The sequence below is a fragment of the Tupaia chinensis genome, unplaced genomic scaffold (genome assembly GCF_000334495.1).
Source record: "Tupaia chinensis unplaced genomic scaffold, TupChi_1.0 Scaffold000534_1, whole genome shotgun sequence".
Lineage (NCBI taxonomy): Eukaryota > Metazoa > Chordata > Mammalia > Scandentia > Tupaiidae > Tupaia > Tupaia belangeri.
The window spans coordinates 1188950-1208699 of record NW_006160047.1 but is presented as its reverse complement, the minus strand read 5'-3'; the positions used below and the strand labels follow the sequence as shown (position 1 = coordinate 1208699).

General features: G+C 35.2%; 1 protein-coding gene across 9 annotated transcripts in view; it reads right to left on the bottom strand.

The window, feature by feature from the left end:
* ADGRL2 (adhesion G protein-coupled receptor L2) overlaps nt 1-19750 on the bottom strand; it is a 251158-nt gene that overhangs the window by 42344 nt on the left and 189064 nt on the right. For 7 of the 9 annotated variants that reach the window (XM_027775245.1, XM_027775246.1, XM_027775247.1 and 4 more), the window contains exons 4-5: nt 13065-13174; nt 6059-6859 (exon numbers count right to left, since the gene is read on the bottom strand). In XM_027775245.1, coding sequence (XP_027631046.1) covers nt 6059-6859; nt 13065-13174 — 911 coding nt within the window. Of the gene's footprint in view, nt 1-6058; nt 6860-7772; nt 7785-13064; nt 13175-19750 lie in introns of all 9 variants that reach the window. The other 2 variants (XM_014591132.2, XM_027775248.1) reach the window with 1 other exon arrangement.

Here is a 19750-nt window from a genome sequence, read left to right as displayed (position 1 = left end):
TTCGGAGCCTTTACTTTGGAAAAGGTACATATGAAGAAGCAGCTAGTTGTAGTGAGAGGTGATAAGGTATTATCTTATCAAGGCAAAGGATTTAATAAAAGTCTGCCTTATTCAAAACCAACCTTCCATATCTTACTGACCCCTGCCAGAGAATATTAAAAGAGCTATGGTTACATATTTAAAAGCAGGAAAAACACTTTTTAAAGTTTTATTTGCCTCCCAATGTTGCTTTTGAGCTGCTAACTCTACTATGTTAAAATATAATGGAGCTCATGTTTATGTCAGTAATTATTATTTAATTTAAACGATAACAAAAGAGAAATTTTTAAAAATGTAATTCTACTATTTAAAATTTCTTAGAGGAGATCACATTACAGTTTTATCAACATTTACAGACTACTGGCTCTTAGAACTTTACATATGTGCTATTTTGGCTTAAATCAAAACTATTAAAGTAGGTATAATTGTTATATAAATAGGTATTTTTTTCAAATCAGCTTATAAAACTATTAACTTATTTTATGCTGTATACATAGAAAACAAGTTCAAATATTAAAGTTCATTAGAAAACAAGTTCATGGGACCAGCAGGTGGCATGGTGATTAAGGTGCTGGACACTCCCACATGGGTGACCATAGTTCAAGTCCTGGACCTGGCAGCTTGCTTTCTCACTTTCCCTCTCTCTCTCTGATCAAATTAAAATAAATGAATGAATAAATAAAATAAATAAAGTTAAATAATTCTTTTAAAAAAAAAGAAAGAAAACAAGTTCTTATTATCACCAGTAGGTTTCATATCTGAAGATTTAGTCTATAGATATTTGTTTTTAAAAGTCCGATATAACTGAATACACTGTTTATCAGAAAAAAGGAACCTCCCATGCACTCCCATCTTTTCAGTAGGGACAAACTTCTTGCTTTCGATAAGTACACAACCCACTTTCTACTCCCTTTTCTCGTCTATCTCAAGAGAAACTTAAGCATGTGTTTTATTTCCAAGACATAATTTATTGACTGTACGAGAGAGATGTCTATGTGCATTAGTCAAACATCAGGCCTAGCCAGCTGCTGCAGAAACCTATTCAAACCTGTCTATCTTTTTCTGTTAAGCACTTGCCTGACATCTTGTTAAACCTCTGTAATTTTCTTTTGATTACAATGCAGCCAGGCTTTCAGTGCTTTCTCAATTAACATTTGTCAAAAGCATCACAATCTTTTGCAGAAGTGCCAAACGACTGCTGCTGAAACAAGTCTTAAAGGGGAGAGGGGAATCAAAGTAAAAGAAAAAAGGGCAGAGCCAAATGGCTTAGCAGTGCATCACCTTATGTATCCCTTGACACTGTACTAATTAGTACATATTTAATCACTGAAATAGGTATTAATACTACAATGAGTGATGCTAGCTAAGCATCAGTAAAGGTTCAAAACTGAACTGCAGTAGATGACAAAATGACCTTCGTTAAATGCGCAAAATTTCATAGGACAGTCTATAGCTATGTTTCCATGTGCTTGTCAATATTAATTTTTCATTTCTTCTTACTGTTTGATTATTAAAAGAAGTTTAAAGAGAATCAACACATTCTTCAAAGGTAAATCAGTGAAATGTTGGGATATAATGAAAATAAACATGGAAGTGAATGTTAAGTAACAAAACTACACCCTTTACGGGAACAACTGGAATTTCTTGGATTTTGCAAGTTTGAAGTTTAGCAACACTTCAAGAAAAGCAATTTTTTCATAATGTTAAAGCTAGACGTGCAGGGGTATTTCTAAAAATTAATATTTCTTTCTGCAGATGGAGACAGGTCCCAACAGGGCATCTGGTAATGATAAAAGTTTACACTTATTGAGCAATTATGTGCCAGATGGTATGCCAATCACCTTTCATGGATCATTGGATCACCTTACTTAATCTTCACCACCGACCCATGAAGTGGGCACTAAAATGATCTTCCTTTTACAGATGAGGAAACTGAGCCATGGAAAAGTTTAGTAATTTGCTTAAAGTCATTTGTCCATACTCTCAAATGTTAAGATCTTACTTTCTAGGTAGAATATTATCATAGATTCTGAAACAGTATGGCACTCCATGGATCAACCTGCTCATATTTTAGGACATTTAAATGGCACTGTGCTCTGCGTAAATCTCCAAAAGAAGACAGGGGAAGATAATAAGACTAGAGAAACAACCAACAAAAAGTTTCATGATGAAACTTCTCTAATTAGTAGAAAAGGTTGAAAACTCAAGAATCCTATGAATGATAATAGAAAATATGACAACTCACAATAGCCTTGTAACTCAAATCCAAACAATTTTTTTTTTTGAGTTTTTGCTATAGGGCGCTTGCGCTCGCCAGAAAGACAGACAGAGAGAGAGAGAGAGATAGAAAGCAAGAAATCACCCCCACCCCCCCAGGGGAGATGGCCACGCCGCAATCCCTTCTCCATTCTCCTCTCCTCCATTCTCCTCTTGGGCATGCACACACACGCGCCCAGCGTGAATTTAAGCCACCAGGTCCGGGACTCAAACCGTGGGCGACTATGAGAGTCCAGCGACATAATTATTACACTAAATGCTGGTCCCTCCAAACCATTTTTTTATAGAGCTCTTTTTATCAGGATGCCATATCTAGCTAGCATCTAGATTAACTGATTTAACATTTAGTCTGCTATTTACCATTTGAGTACAAACACTTAAGAAATGATGCTAATGCACATACTTAATAGGTAGGTACCCATGAATAATTCAATAAACATATGCAGAAAGGTCGAATTTACTAAGAACCTGCTATTTATTACAAGGTTTTCCCTGCATGAAAGAGTCTGAAGACAATATCCATTTATGCTAAAGGTCACATTCTCCTCACCAAGGTCCAAGAACTCACCCATTGTTCATTGAACTCCAGCTATAGTGAGTCTGTAGCCTGGTAAGGCAAAATTCAGCATTCATTAAGTTTACTCTTACTCAATGTCTAAACATAGAGATTATCTTTTATAGTGCACACATTATAAATAGAAGGCTATTTTAGAAGATACATAATTCTATGCTAAACAATTCCTAAATATAAACAAAAGTGGCACTGCTGCTGGAAATTTTCCCTCGTATCACTGACGCGTCTTACTGTAATAATTAGTGTAAGACAAATATTCGTAAACTGCCAAAACTTAGGTAAAGATACATTTACTTGATAATATATGGGATATCAAAGTTTCAGACAAATTACATAAATATAAAGCAATCCAGATTAAGAAACAGAAGAGTTAAATTAAAGCTGCTACGGGTATTTCCTAAGCCCATACTAGGGAGGGAGAAAGTGAAAGAGGAAAACCAGAAAGTAGTTTTAAAATAAGAACCAGTTTAGAGGAAATGGGCAAATGAATTAAGCATGGATCACACTAAGTTAAAATCCAAATAAATAATAATAATAATAATAATAATAATAAAAGATCGGTGCATGGAAAAACGTGTATGTGCTATTAGGAATGAAAAGTCTTGGATTTATAAATGGGGAAAAGTACTGAAGCTAATACACTATAATGGCAATCCACAATCTAAAAAGAGTGAAAGGAATTATTAATCTTACAGCAAAGTTCAAGCATGAGCCACATACACAGTCACCAATTCAACAAAAAAGACTAACTGAATTTCAGTCAAATAAGTCAACCATTGCTTCATGAAAGGTAAAGATTTGATTTGATTGTTTTGTGTGATCAGTGTCTTGAATCTTGCTTCTGAAAACTGTGTTAGTGAATTTGGTCTGACCTAAATGTACGCGCCAGGCCGGTTCTACCTACATGCAGAGAGATAGCATACATCTTAGATGAGAGAGACAAGAGTCTCCAAAAACATATGAAAATAAATTATAAGGAGGAAGAGAGGAAGAATATGGGTCAAACAGCAGCAAGAAAAAACTAGGTCAGGTCAAAGTTTTCATCACTAAAGGCTCTGTAAGGGATCAATATAGATGTTTATGTTCTGGGTATATGTAGAAAAGTTCTAAGAGACAAAATACAGTTCTAAGAACATACAGTAGATACATACGTCAACACTTCTTATTTTCAATGCTGACAACAGCATTTTCCAAAAAAGCATCTAGGTAATCAGACTTTTTCATGTGAAATAGATCAAATTATTTACACGAATATATTCCATATGTACAGAATGACATTACTTATCTTTGTGTTCATTAAAATACTTTGTGATAAGTAGATGGGTAATACTTTTTTCAATCTGTACTTGACCTTATTCACAATCCTTCAGATGCTGCCTGGTTATGAATTTGCAAATTTTAAGACATTTTCTTTACTTTTTATGTCTTTTCCCCTAATGAAGGGGAAAGATTTACTACTACCCAAGACAAATCTAACAGTTGTCAAGGTAATACAGGCTACCGAAAAGTTAATACAAGCATCAATACAATTTTAGAAAAGGCCTGAAGTTTGTCAATGACTGAAGTTTCCCTTCTGACAAACCTACAAGATATAGGAGAAATACTGCAGTTAACTTTTTGGAAAAAAAAGTGAGATAGGTTTAACATCTCAAATTACTGGCCTCAAGAGCAAAGAGGCGGGTGCGTGTGCATGTGGGCCCAAGATCCGGGCCCAAGATCCGGAGAGGAGAATGGAGGAGAAGGGATTGCTGTGTGGCCATCCCCACTGGGGGGTGATTTCTCACTTTCTGGCTGTCTGGCGTGTACACGAGCCTGATAGCAAAAACCTCTCCAAAAATAAAAAAAAATAATAAAATGAATGACTCTATAATGTACTACTAATATAGATTTTATGCCCTAGTTGAGTTTAATTATTGAAAACTTAACAATAAATATTATTGCTACAACTTTAAGCCAAAAAACTCCAAATATACATGGTTTAGGAAAAAGAAGTCACGCATGAAGTCAATACATCACTACTTTCTTATTTTATAAACAAAGCTACATATTTTGGAATTCTACAATGACACAAATTTAAATTTTTTAAAGCTGTGGCTTTTGGGATCCTGACATTCTGAGGCTATTTAGAATGTAGTAATAGCATATCTTAAAATATGAATAAGTGGGTATATTTGTTATAGTGAGTAAATTTATGTGTGTTCATATTGCCTAAAGAAGACTATTAATCCTGTTCCATCTTGTCAAGAGACTGACTTAATCACTCCAAAGAACTTTGTACTTCCTAAAATTCTGAAGTAACTCAATAATTTGAAAATTCCAATTAACTCAGTAAATTGAAATATTAACTCATATCTTAAACATACAAACATCATTGTTCAAATACGAAAGACTTATAATTAGTTCAAGCTCTATAATATTACATTAACAGTTTACTCTTTTTATCATGAGTATGAGGTAATCTTGTTTTAATGAAATATTCATTTAACTTATCCTTGGAAATTATTTCCCACAAAATTGAATGCATTTGATAAACCAAAATTTTTACTTCCAAAAATATAAGCCATTACTTTCCAGGATAATGATCCTCGTAAAAATAAGGAGAACACAGATCAAAAAATGCTAGCAGATCTGTTATCAGAAATCATTTGGGATCAATTAACGCTTAGTCCATTTGAGAGGGTTAAAGTCACATGACTTAAAACTGTCACCAAATTTTCAGGAAATAAAGGTGTGTGATTTACATAATGATGATTCCCTCTCCTACCCAGAGAACAGATGCCAAAATTTCAAAACACTTATGTCTGGCATTCTCCTGGGACTTCCCAACACACATTTCCTTTAACCACTGGCGCCAAGGAGTTAAAAGGTCTGCACATACATTGTAATCAATTCAGAAGTCAGGAGATAAAACAAACCTAACAGGTTTGTTAGTTGGTATTACATTTTTAGCACTGGAATAACTGACGAACGATTCCTTGAAGCCAACATGTAAATGAAAAAATTAAAAAGAGAACAAAGGAAATGGATAGAGATAAGACTAAAATGTACAAAATGATCCTTTATGCTTTCACTATGAAAAAGGTAAGAAAATAGACAAAAAATTAACAAGTCTCTTAGAAGTACACTGTTCACAAAATGACATAAACATTAGCAAATGAACATTCTTACCTTGGGCAGGGTCAGGTGGACCAAACTCCAGAGAATATCGTAAAATGAAGTTATTGTTCCACACATAGAGTTGATTATCTCTTGGATTGTAATCCACTGCAGCAATATACTGGTACTGGTTGGGGAAGGGGACATCTACGTACTCTCCTCGGTTTAATCGAGTATTGTAAATGTAATCAATTGCATTCTTGCCTGTTTCACTTTCATTGTCTTGATAAACTGATCTGACCACATAGAGGACTCCGCATATCATAAACGCATTAGACGCAGCACGCTTGTCATAAACAGTCTCCCATGTTGCTTCAAATCGAAGAGTGTAGGGATTCAGTTGGCTAATGACGATCATTCCATTGTTCTGTTCAGTGGCATAAATGACCCACAAGCCGTTTTCATCAACGGCTAGGTCAATATCAGTCTTTCCTCCCCATCTATATGGTGAGGTATCATGGTAGTTGGCATAATTAATTATGGCCTCGCCACTCTTAATTCTAGTCCTCAAGTCAAATTTCACAATATTCCTCGTCCTCTCTTTGTTAAAGAAGACAGCACCATCATATACCACAAATCCAGTACCATCTACTCGATTTGGAAGTTTATACGTTGTTGTTTGGCGACTGTTTTGGAAATCTTCTAAAGAAGCATATTCTATTAAAGTATCAGTACGATAGGGGGTCCAGGGCATGAAATAAATTTTATCTGCAGCCTGAAGAGGGTCCTTACACCAAGCACCTGCCTTTTGTTCAGCTTCATATATACATGGTGAGTCCACAATTGCTTTCAAGGTCCCAGGGCACACAAAAACTAACAGCCACAGAGAAAAGACAAAAATTAAGCCAAGTTAAAAAATTATACAGGCAAGCACAAGTTTTACTGATCACAAATCAAAAGAGGAAAATTCATTTTAGTAGCATTCAGTTTTACCAAACTTTATACTTCATACAAGCACTACACTTCTTTTTTGAAGTTACCACAATCAGTATACCAGCATACGAAATAGCTGGGGTTCATTTTCACAAATACAAACCTAAGTTTGAGGTCATTCATCAATGAGCTGACAATTTAAATTTTTTGTCATGTGTTTTTTAGCTTATAAATTCATAATTTATGCCTTAAAACTTTTAGTGTATATATTATATTTCATTCCAGGCTTTTTACCCTCAAACTTCTATCGCCCACCTATAAGCCCCAAAAGCAAAACCATAAAATAAGGCAAATAAAACAGAAAACCCGGTGTAAAAGCTTACTTAGAACTTTTAAGAAAGTTAAGACTGAAAACAAAGGTGCTTCAATTTAAGGAACATAAATATTCGGAAGATGCAATCAGGAGTAGAGAAAAGTAAATACAAGGAAAGCATTGATGAAACGACCAGGAGACCCTGTAACCATGGCATGCTATGGAGAGGGTTCTGGAAGCCAGGCAAAATGACACTTTAATAATAAGAAAATATCCAAGGGTGTCAGAAAGAGAGATAAAGGGTAAAAAAGAAACAGAGAAAGGGCAGCTCCCCATCGCCGACTTCAGAATTTTTACCCCATCACCAGATTGAGCAGTCATAGAATGTGATTGTAAACAGTCCACTTCTTTATGAGGTACATTTATGAGATCCTGCTGATCATCTTAATATAGGAGTGTCGTGGGAAAGGGGAGGGAGGAGGTTAACATCCATAAGGCACATAACAGGGAGCTGGGGTTCAGACTGTATACATTATTTACCTTTTTGCTCCACTTCTATTTTAAGCATCGGAAGAAAAATAAAAAAGAGGTGCAAGGAAAAAAGAAAAAAGATTAAAATAAATCGACTATTAGTCTAAGACTGAATTCGTAATAGATGCTATATATAGGAAGAATAAGAGCTGTACTACTTTGGATAAAGAGAAACACACAACGGGAAAACCTAGCAGGAGAAAGAGTCTAAAGTTACATAAAAGAACATGGATCAATCATTTTAGTAGATTACGGAGGCAATGCAAATATGTTGGCATGTTGCTCCGCTTAATGTACCTGAATAAATAATGAAACTCTTCACTAATGCATAGTATACATACTCTTGCTTTCCCAAAGTCATTTATGCATTCATATCAAGTTTTACTTTATATATGTGTGCTATAAACATAAATGCATGCATAGGTACATCATCCCCATTTATCTTATGTGAACTTAATTATTAAATTGACTAAAAATAGGTAAGTATAATAGGAAAGTACATCTATTAAAACGACAGCTCAATTTCGGAATTTAGTTCAAATTTTAAAAATACTGGTGTTACATTTTTTCAAATATATTTAAGTGAAAAGAAATATAATCATGCATCTCTCTGTTTCAATTGTTTTTCTACTATTTTCTTTTTCTAGGAAATCGCATCTTAACCATTAAAAAAGCCTCCATAAATCCTTCCAGTCCCAATAGGGCTTTTGAAGGGTGTGATAAGGTTAGTGCCTTTCTTCCCCACTAAGAATTAGTAAATTGACTTATTTATATTTACATATATTTCATATTATAAAATCTTAAATTTTTTCTCTATTATATAACCCAAACTTGTAATACTAAGTCTATAAAAAAAAAGTAAGCAAAATACATACAAGGGAAAAGCAAGCACAGTAGGCAAGGAGAAAAAGGAAGAAAGAATTATGGTTAGCGTAATATGACATTTTTCTACCATCATCAATTTACACAGAAAGCAAGCTAGCATGCAACAACAATCATACCGAGCATTCAAAGCAAATACCTTGACTCCACAGACCCCATAAAAGGTAAATGCTTTCATAAAACAAACCTGATTATAGTAGAATTATATGGGGGGAAAAAACCCTATAAGTTTAAAAAAATGAATTATGCAGTTAGGAAGGGTGCTATATAAGATTCCAGTTGGTTAAACAGCATTCTAAAGATTACAAACCATAAAATAATACTTCTGATTGTATGTAGGTTCAAAGTATGTTGCCTGAATTTCACAAAATGATATTTTTCTTCTCCCTTTTCCCTTATTAAAATATGTTAGAATGTGCTAATTACTTCATCTCCAAACTGTTAACTCAAAGACAGTGTAGTTGCACATTTCAGTAAGATTTTAGATTGATTCATTTCTTAAATTACCATCATTTACACAGATTAAATATTGACCTTCTGAAATACCTTGGGGGAAAAACACAGCACACATTTTTTGCCAGAAGAATAGCACAAACCACAAACAGTAAGCCACAATTTGTCCCAACTAATTTGGTCTATTTAACCACTTTCAGGAAACATACTTATTCAATAATGTGTAATTCTGACTACCTCCAGTTAAATGGAAGAAATTCAGTGATAGTGTCTTGGATACAGTACTTTTTATAAACCACTGGTTCTAAAATTATTCCTCAGTGAAGAGCAGTATTATATCTGCTTAAAAACAATAATGGAAGGGTATGGTGTAAAATAAGAATAAGAGAAATTATTAGTGTTGGAACTGCTCAGACTATAAACAACTGCATTTTCTTAAGGAAATGATAATTTTATTAAAATAAATTAATTAAATGCAAAGTATAGGAACGATACATTTCAAAATGTGTACTGATTTAAAACAGAACTAAAGCAAGTTCAATGAACAAAATAGAAAGTTTACTTTATGTTTCCCACTCAATGAAAATGGCTGTATTTTATTATTTAATATACTAAAGTGATGGTGCAGTAACTACTGAGCAAAATATGAATAGTGCAGTCTTCATTTATTTATGATTTAACTAATATCATTTAAAGAAAATGGCTATGAATTATAGTATCAATTGTAATTCTGATAAAAACTGAGAAATAACAAAATGTAAAAACTTGAAAATACTTAAATAAAGTCTTAGATGATGAATGAATCATCTAAGATATGGTTCTTTTCAAAATAAAAATCCCTATGATTATTATTAAAACCTAAAGGATAATTTGTCAAATCAGCCAAAATTCCTTCCACCCAGAAGAATATAAAAATACAATAAATTAATAAAACCAGCATTCTTTATCACATGCCACACTGTGACTTGTATTGAGACAGTATGAATTAACTCATAAAGATACATTTACTTTTCTACAGACCAAACACACAAGTACATGACCCACCGACATCAGTGGAGGACTACACACATACGTAAAACAAGAAGTTGACCCAAACTAACTACAGCCTATATACTCTGTATCTGAAGTGACACACTATTTCACTTTAAAGAATCTCAACTGTTAATTCAATGATAATGATTTCATCAGTAGTGATGGCTAATTTTTCCTCATCAAAACTTGTAGCTAACATTAAATGTAATGATGATCTGAAATATGAATTTCAAATATTTGAATTAATAACATGATTAAATATAATGATAACTTGAAATAATCTGACATGAAAAGTAAATCCTGCCCATAGAATGCAAAATTCCAATCTGATTACTCTCCTTTATCTTCTAAGATCTTGATGACCTCTTTTTATGTACATGCAACTCCTAACGCTCTGTCAGTGACCACGTATGCCCGGAATACATACATATCTTCTGGATAGAGATATTATCAGGGCAAGCACAAATATCATATATAATGGAAGTGTCTGTTTATAAACATATTTTAAAAAAAACAGCATTTCTAATGTTCTCTGTTCAGCAAGACTATTATACAATTATGGAAGTCATGGACAATTTCTGAAATTATTTTAAAATAAGGTGGAATAGTTTGGGATACCTGAGGGAATTTCAAAATGTTCATAACAACATTACTTTATGGTTTATTTTGGTGCAAAGCACTGTTGAAATGCATGCATGACTTTTTCATAACATACATTTTACATGAAGTTTTTGAGGATCTCTCATATAAGCTCCTGGAGGGCTTGCTATGGATTGAAATGGGCATAAATGCCAAACGTTAAGAAATCCATAATAAATATTATCTGATGGTGACAATTTTTACAAACTAAGTGAAATATATAAGGAGAATGCAAATATTACAAGGTACAAAAACACCAGTAGGTTAGAATGAGTGCCAGCGGCTTAGCGTAAATCCAAGAATAAAGAATGGACAGAACGGACGGAAGCAAAGAGAAACAGAAGTAAAGGAAAACGATGAAAGCAGGTAAGGAAATACAGTCAGTCCTACATAGAATGAATATAATCTGAAAAGGCTCTGTGTTAAAATTTAATATTAACTGAAATCACTCAATTTACAGTGTGTCACTACAACACAGTATATAGGAATTCTAATCATTTCTATCAGTTAGCAAGGAGTGGTTTAAAAATAAAAAGCCATAGACTTATTTCTGCCTCGTGCAAACATCTAGAAAGGTAACAGCAAATTAATGACTGGTGTTTTATTTTTTTTTTTGAAGGACAAACACTAAAAAGAACAAATACTTCTCTCAGTATAGCTATTTGCAAGTTTAGTGCACAATGTACAATACTTCTGGAGAACTGAAAAAGTAAAATTTTGAAAGTTAGAAGTTCCAGAAGATATCCACACTTTCTTAAACAGAGCAAGAAATAACTTAAGAGTCTGAAAATAATATTTGTATAACACTGTATGGGTCTATAGACTAGGTTACAGGAACTGGTTCCAGAAAGACACAATTCTTGGCAGCTCTGACTGATTCCACTGTTTGAGAATGGATGCTGTGTTCCTTCTCTAATTTGAGGATAGAAACCATGCTAAATTCAAGTAAAAATAACTTTATGGAACAAAATTCTGGTTAGCTTATAATAATACAATGTTCCTCTAGTGGCACAGAAGAATGATTATGTAAGCCACCAACACTACACACAGGAGAAATAATATAAAGATCAGTGCACTCAGTAGGCTTCGATCCTACAAATGGCATAGAAAATACTGAAAATATAAAAAGCATCCATTTCACAGGAACACAGAGCAGGGATGAAAAGAAAAGATAATCTATGTTTGGCCTTTAACTGATAACACAAAAGCCAATTTATCAAAACTGTGGCCGAGAGGAGAAAGAGAATATCTTTACTGAATGTGTAAGAATATATACAACTATACTGGAGATAGTGTATTTATCAGAATTTGGTCCTTTGAGTTTATAAATACTAATAGTACGGACATTTGAATCTATCAGAACCAATGATACGGTTTTTGAGGTAACAGCAATTATCAATTTCACTACTTATTGAATCCAACCTTTTTATGGAGGGAACACGAAAATCTTTTAATTCAAATGCCTATGAACTACGGTGACATGATTTTTTTTTTTTCATTAAAAAAGACAACATTATCAAACTAACTTATAAAAATTAGGTTAACATGTTCAAACTTGCATTGTCATAAATGCTTTTTCAAGTGCAAGTGTAGAATATGATTTAGAAGTACAAATTCTGAGATTAGAAAGAAAACTACACAGAATTAAGAGCATGAGTCAAAGACTACCTCTAAAATTTTCAATCGAATTTTAAATATGCCTCTGTAGGATCTTAAAAATGATGCTACAAAATTAAAAACAGAAATATGTGCAAGAGCCTGCTATATTTCTCTATTTCATTTAGTATTAAGATTTCATGATTGAATATGATGAAGAAATGCTCTCTTAGGGACAATGGAACAAAAGGAAATCACTTGCTTTGGTTGCTGCAGTGGTAGCTTTTACCAGGCACTAAAGTTACTACAACAGCAGGTAGCCATTCAAGTAACTCACGATTAAAACTGAAGTCAATTCCTCCTTTAGAAAACTGCGCGCCAAACCAATTTGTCAGCAACTGGTATTGGGCAAAAGTACAGATTTCTATCTGCCCTATTGAATAGCTAATTCAAGTTTGTTTTCTGGAAAAACACTAGCCTTAAAAGCCAAACACTTAAGAACACAGACAGACACTTGGCCAGCTTCACACTATGGCTTCCTTCCACACTTCATGAAGCTAATTGGAGGCCCGAGTCTGTTAGTGCTCTGCATGCATAATGGTTTTGTAGGCCATAAACATATGCTTCTTTCACATGTGTAGTCGTTCAGCATCAACAAGTAATGCTGGAGGAAGTGAACAATATAAATTTCATACTTACTGTAAGGGACACATTCATATTGGACTTCAAGGTATTTGTATGTTCCAGGACATGGATCAGGAAATACATCTGACCCAGTAACTACTATACACTGTGTTCGATTGTTGCACCTGGAAGACAAAACAAATCAAACTTGTGTATCATAATTTATTTGCTTATTTTTACTGAAGAAATACAATGTAGAACTGACTCATATCTTCTTTAAGCAACTAAGAAAATAAATTTAAAAGTTAACTGATAGTACATTGTTCTACATTATTAGTCATAAGTCATATTTTCCTTACGTTATACTATCTCTGTATCATGTGTCACAGTAAATTTGAACTAGAAGTAAAAAGAAAATAGTCAACAGCTCTCCATCATTATACATTTTGATTTGAATTTTAGACACGTTAATTAAACATGTATTAGACACACATCCCAAAACAAACAAGCTTACCAGGATGCCATGCCATACTTAAGAATTAAAATGACAATTTAATAAATGGTACTATGGGTCCTGCAGGTGGCATGCTGGTTGGGGCACTGGGCTCCCACATGGCCAACCATAGTTCTATTCCTGGACCTTGATGCTTGCTTTCTCATTTTCCCTCAATCTCTCTGGTCAAATTTAAAAATAATAATGGTGGACAAAATTGTATAAAATAATGCTTTAGGGAAAAAAATAAAAAATGGTGGGCCAGTAAGTGGCATGGTGGTTAAAGCGCTGGACTCCCACATGGCCGACCAAAGTTTGAGAGTAGGACCTGGTGACTTGCTTTCTCATTTTCCCTCTCTTCTCTCTGATGACTATCTGTGCCATGAAGCAAACTGAAGAATAATGATAACGATAAACAAAATTAAATAAATTCTTTAAAAAAAAAAAAAAAGTACGATGGGGGCCAGCGGGTGGCATGGAGGTTAAGCTCTGGATCCCATATGGCTGACTGTAATCTGAGTACCAGACCCAGTGGCTTTAAACTCATGTGGGCATTTGTGCATGCAAACCAGAAATCCTAAGAGGAGAATGAAGAAGAGATTGCAGTGTGGCTATACATGCTAGTGGGTGATTTTTTTTTTCCCCCACTTTGCCTCTCTCTGGTGAGTGTATGTGCCCTATGGGGGGTGGGGGGAAGACACACATAAGACATATACAGTCATACCCTAGATTATTCTGCAGGAAGTTCTGATAATATACTGAATCAAATGGAGAGCCAGGTTTTTAACTTTACTTTCTAAATCCAGTTTTCTGTTAAGTTTGCTATTACTAGCACTTCCTTCTCATTTCAATACCAGATACTGAACTAGTAGACCTTACCTTACATGTTACTGCCTGCATAAACAATGTCAAGAACTTAACGCATTTTGCACTATGCCTAGCATATACTGAATAGCTACGCATTGCTGTACTTTTGCTGTTGTCATAGCTCATGGTGTTTATACAATCAATACAATATGGCTATTAGGAAGATCAGTTCTTCCAAATCAGTACTCCCTAAAATATGATATTAAAAAAGCATCCGAAATATGATATTAAAAAAGCATCCATACATGATGTCTAGGATGTCCTGTTTATTGTTACATGAAAGTATTTTCCTATTTTTGCCTTGTCGTTAATTCATTAACAGTACTGGAATTAATTGATAATTGTACATAAGATATTTATTTCAGCTCTATGAAATATTCCAAGTAGCATTTTTTTAATAAGCTTTGTAAAAGCAAGAACTCCTTCTTATATGATTTGGTTGGATTACAACCCAGTGGAATGGAATGTTCACAGAGTTTTTAATATGCTTTCTGATAGTCTACGTATTAAGAAGGCAAAGTGGGCAGAACAAGAGCATTGTAACAAAATTTATTTAACAATTTAAATACCAGATCATCTACAGTATGCAAAGGTCCTCTGAAACAGCACGAAAAAGAATCCTCAAGAAACAGCTCAGACTCTATCAAAACTAATTAAAGGACAGCAGAAAAAGAATCAAGTTAAATTATAATTAATGTTACTTGTACAATTATTAAGCTAATAATGTTTATTATGATTACCTTATAAACCATACGGCATTTTTTAATATTCTGTAATTTCCAAGAATATATACGAAAATGGTGTAGTGTCACTCTCTTCTGTAACATCATATTCTCCTCTTATTATTCTCCTCTCAAATTAGTTTACTCAATAAAAACAGTAATTAATAATTCACTATTTAGTGTAAATCAATTATTTTAACATAAACCACAGAACTAATTTTATATCCCCAAATATAAAGCAGGGGCTAGGCGGTGGCACAGTGTTAACACAACTGAACCCACATGGGAAAGGTCCTGGGTTTGTGTCCTGGACTATCCCTGAACATAGTGGGTGCCCATGATAGAGGTTGGCTTAGACAAAGGGTAGAGAATAGCGTGAGGACTCTGTTGGGGTGCTGTTTCTCTCTCTCTTTTTTCTCTCATGGGAAAAATTAAATGAATAAATGCTTTTAAAATTAAAATGTAAAACAGGTAGATTTGAGATTTCTTAATAGATCAATATCAAATATTTCAACTAACGTAGAAACATAATTCTGATGTTTCCTTTTCTTCTTAAACTTTGCAGCAAAAAGGAAAGTTTGCACTTTTTAAGCTTCTTGATTCTCTAGGAATCTTTCATCCTTAACCTGGTCCCTGTCAAATGCTGAAGTTCTTTATTTCATCCTTGTTTTTTTTTTTTTTTTTGAGAGATTTTCGCTATAGGGCGCCTGCACTCGCCAGACAGAGAGAGACATAGAGACAGAAAGCGAGAAATCACCCCCCAGGGGAAATGGTCACGCCGCAATCCCTTCTCCTCCATTCTCCTCTTGGGATCTTGGGCACGCACGCACACGCGCCCGGTGTGAGTTTTAAGCTACCAGGTCCAGGACGTGAACTGCGCGGTTGACTATGTGGGAGTCCAGCGACATAGCCATTACGCTAACTGCTGTTTCCCTCATCCTTGTATTTATTCCTTCCCATCTTACTTAATCTTCATACCCATTTTACTTAATCTCAGTCGCACACCTCAGAAATGGATAAATTTATATTCCTGTGTATTAGATATTCCTTTCATAACCATGGTCTATGTTTTATTATAAAACCACTCAACTAAATTTTTCTGTTTTGGTTGCTTTTAAAATATATTATAGTTGGGACCAGCAGATGGCATACTGGTTATGTCGCTGGACTCCCACATAGTTGACTGCAATTTGAGTCCTGGAATTGGCAGCTTAAAACTCACGCTGGGCATGTGTGCGTGCATCCCCAAATCCCAAGAGGAGAATGGAAGAGAAGGGATTGTGGTGTGGCCATCACCCCTGGGGGGGGGGCAATTCCTTTCTTACTGTCTCTCTCTCTCTCTGTCTCTCAGGTGAACATACATGCCCTATAGCGAAAATCTCTCTTAAAAAAAAGTGTATATGTGTATACATATAAATACATATATTTATATATATATATATATATCATAGTAATCACCCCCCAGGGGGTATGGTCACGCCGCAATCCCTTCTCCTCCATTCTCCTCTCCAGATCTTGGGCATGCACACACACGCACTCAGCATGAGTTTTAAGCCACCAGGTCCGGGATTCAATCCGTGGTTGACTACGTGAGAGTCCAGCGACATAGCCATTACACTAACTGCTGGTTCCCTAAGTAAACTTTTCATATACTGCACACTTTGTAACTGAAGTCTCTTCTATCACTAAACTAGGAACAAGCAAGAGCAAAAGGAGATTGTACTCAATGCTGAAATAGATGAAGACTTTGGACCAAGGTGAAGGAAGAAGCACCTCTCAAAGAATCTGGAAATCTATCCCGTTTTACAAAAATAAAGAATTCATTCAAAATTACCCCATTTCTTTTCCCCATCAGAATAATCAGATGAATAAAACTAATTTTAACATGGGATTTGAAGTCTTTTACTTTGTTTCCTCAGTGACACACTATGTTTTGTAGGAAAGATACAAGAGATAATCATCCCTGCTTCCATTATATTTTGCCTGAAAAGAACCAACACCATAAAATGAAAAATAATTGCCCATATTTCCTTTTTGTTTCTAAACAACTTTGTATTAGTCATATGACAATTACAAGTTCAAATTAATGTCAAAACCAATTACATCCATTCCACGTAATTTTTATTTCTTTAAATAATCACACTGTACAAAGTACTCACTTTAAGACAGCAAAAGGTGTTAATTCTGTAATAGAATCTTTAGCAAAATGGAAGGTAGTAGAGAAACTTAATGGAGTTCCTGCGAGTAAAATTATACTGACTCTATAATTCATGGTTTCCCAAGATATCAAAAATGTTCGTTTCACATGTAAAAATTCCTAATGTATTACCACAAGTACAAGGAATTAATTTTGTGAAAAATTGGACTTTCAGGACTAAACCAGTACAGGATCAGCAAGAAGAGGAGCCTTAACTGCAAAATGCAAGAAATTCAGAGCTTTCCATAGCAGTGTCTGAATTCCTGGAAACGAATCTAAGCTTTTTGAGATACAAATTATGGAAATAAAAATAAAGACTGTATTCCTTTATGAATGCAGGAAGAACATGTAAGTTTCTAAATAGATTAAGGGTCGGGTAGGGACACACGGAGAAAGGAAATACCCAACGCAAAATGTCAATACTGAGAAAAACCTAAAAATGTCTTAACCAATATGCTCTTATTCAATTGTAAAACTGCAAATTGCTATCATTTAGAAAGACTGGGAAAGAGACAGCAATTAATTAGCCACAGAGGCAAAGTGAACTCACTCCATGGGCTCAGCTTCAAGTTTTCATTCCAATGAAGAAGGCATAGCTAACCTAAGAAAGGTATTCCAGAGTTGGTATTCTCATACTGGGCAAAGTTCCCAGCCTCACTTTCTCCCTTTCCCCCCCACATTAAAAGGTTTCTTTATCATTAAAAGTATCGTTGTATTAAGAACTAAAACATCAGCATATTTTGGAAATGCTATGTAGATTTATTAGGTTAATAATCTACACTTTCCTTAAATGCTAAGCATAAAAATGGAGTATAATTGAGAACAAGGCAAAAGAGAAAAAAAAAATTTTAAGTAAATGGTCTTTGATTACCATTTAAAGCCACTACAATTACTGTTCATTGTGGAGAAATGGATACTTGATATATTTTAAACTTTGGCTTTCAAATAACTTACTTTAATTGATATGTATAAAGATGTACAGATATAAAAGCTGAAGCAGTGGTTTTCACAATCAGGTCCTCAAACCAGCAGCATCAGCAGGTTTTTTGACACTTGTTAGAAATGTTCACTATGGGAGTCAGCAGGTGGTGTCACCATAGTTTAGGTCCTGGACCCTGCTGCTGAAACTCATGTGGGGAGCATGCCAGAATCCCAAGAAGAAAATAGAGGAGAAGGGATTATGGTGTGGCCATCCCTTCTGGAGGGTGTTTTCACTTTCTGTCTGTCTCACCAGTTAGCACATGAGTCTTATAACAAAAATCTTAAAAAAAAAAAAATTGCACATTATGAGGCCATATCCAAAACGACAGATCTAGTAACTCTGGGGTGGTACCAACCAATCTCCAATTTAACACACTCGCCAGTGATTCTAATGCATGCTAATGCATTTGCAAATGAGCAGGTTAAAACAAGATGGGTTTAGGTATGTCAGTACAATACTGGGACCAGCTCCTGACCTGGCGGTTAAGGCAGCTGGATCCCACCTGGGCGACTGTATTGTTGGAATCCTGGATCTGGGGGCTAGAGAAGCACACAGGTGTGGGTCACATCCCATATCCCTGAAGAAGGGAGAATGGAGGAGAAAGGACTGCTGCGTGAGCATGTCCCACAGAGAGAGCTTCCTTGCTTTCCTTTTCTTTCTCTATCTAGTGAGTGCACATGACCTCTGGCAACTTAAAAAAGAAGAAAGAATTATGGATGGCAACATGGTTTCTCTATAAATTAATAAAATACAAGTGAAACAGAACTAGGTGACTAGTATGATTTATGCAAGAAATACTTAACAGAACTTATAATGTTAACATATCGCCCTTGATAATTAAAAAACAAAACAAAAACATAATTTCTCTACATCATGATCCTCCTGTCTCAGCCTCCTGAAACTGTTAGGATTACAGGCACATGCCACTCCACCACAGCCTTTAGGTTGAATGGAGTCTCACCTGAGCCTCCCACCTGGGACTCTTAAGTGGTCCTAGTCTGCAGAGTCTTAGCAGCTCTTGCCACCATGGCTGTGCCCCTTGCTAATTCCCTCCCCAAAGTGTGTGCCATGGGGTGCATGTGCTTGTAGGAAAGAGACATTTCCAAAAATTTTAAATCTGACATGTAAAGATAAAGGTCTAGCCATTATTTCACATCACTAAGTTAAAAACACTATAACAATACCTATATTATTATTTCCACATATTATTTTAAGTTGCAACAGACCATAATTTTCAAGATTATTTCCTCTGGAAACCAGCAGTTAGCGTAATGGCTATGTCGCTGGACTCCCACATAGTCGACCGCGGTTCGCGTCCCAGACCCAGTGGCTTAAAACTCACGCCGGGTGCGTGTGCGTGCGTGCCCAAGATCCCGCGAGGAGAATGGAGAAGGGATTGCGGCGTGACCATACCCCCTGGGGGGCAATTTCTCGTTTTCTGTCTCTATGTCTCTCTCTGTCTGTCTGGCGAGCGCACGCGGCCCCTGTTCTGGTTGCGGG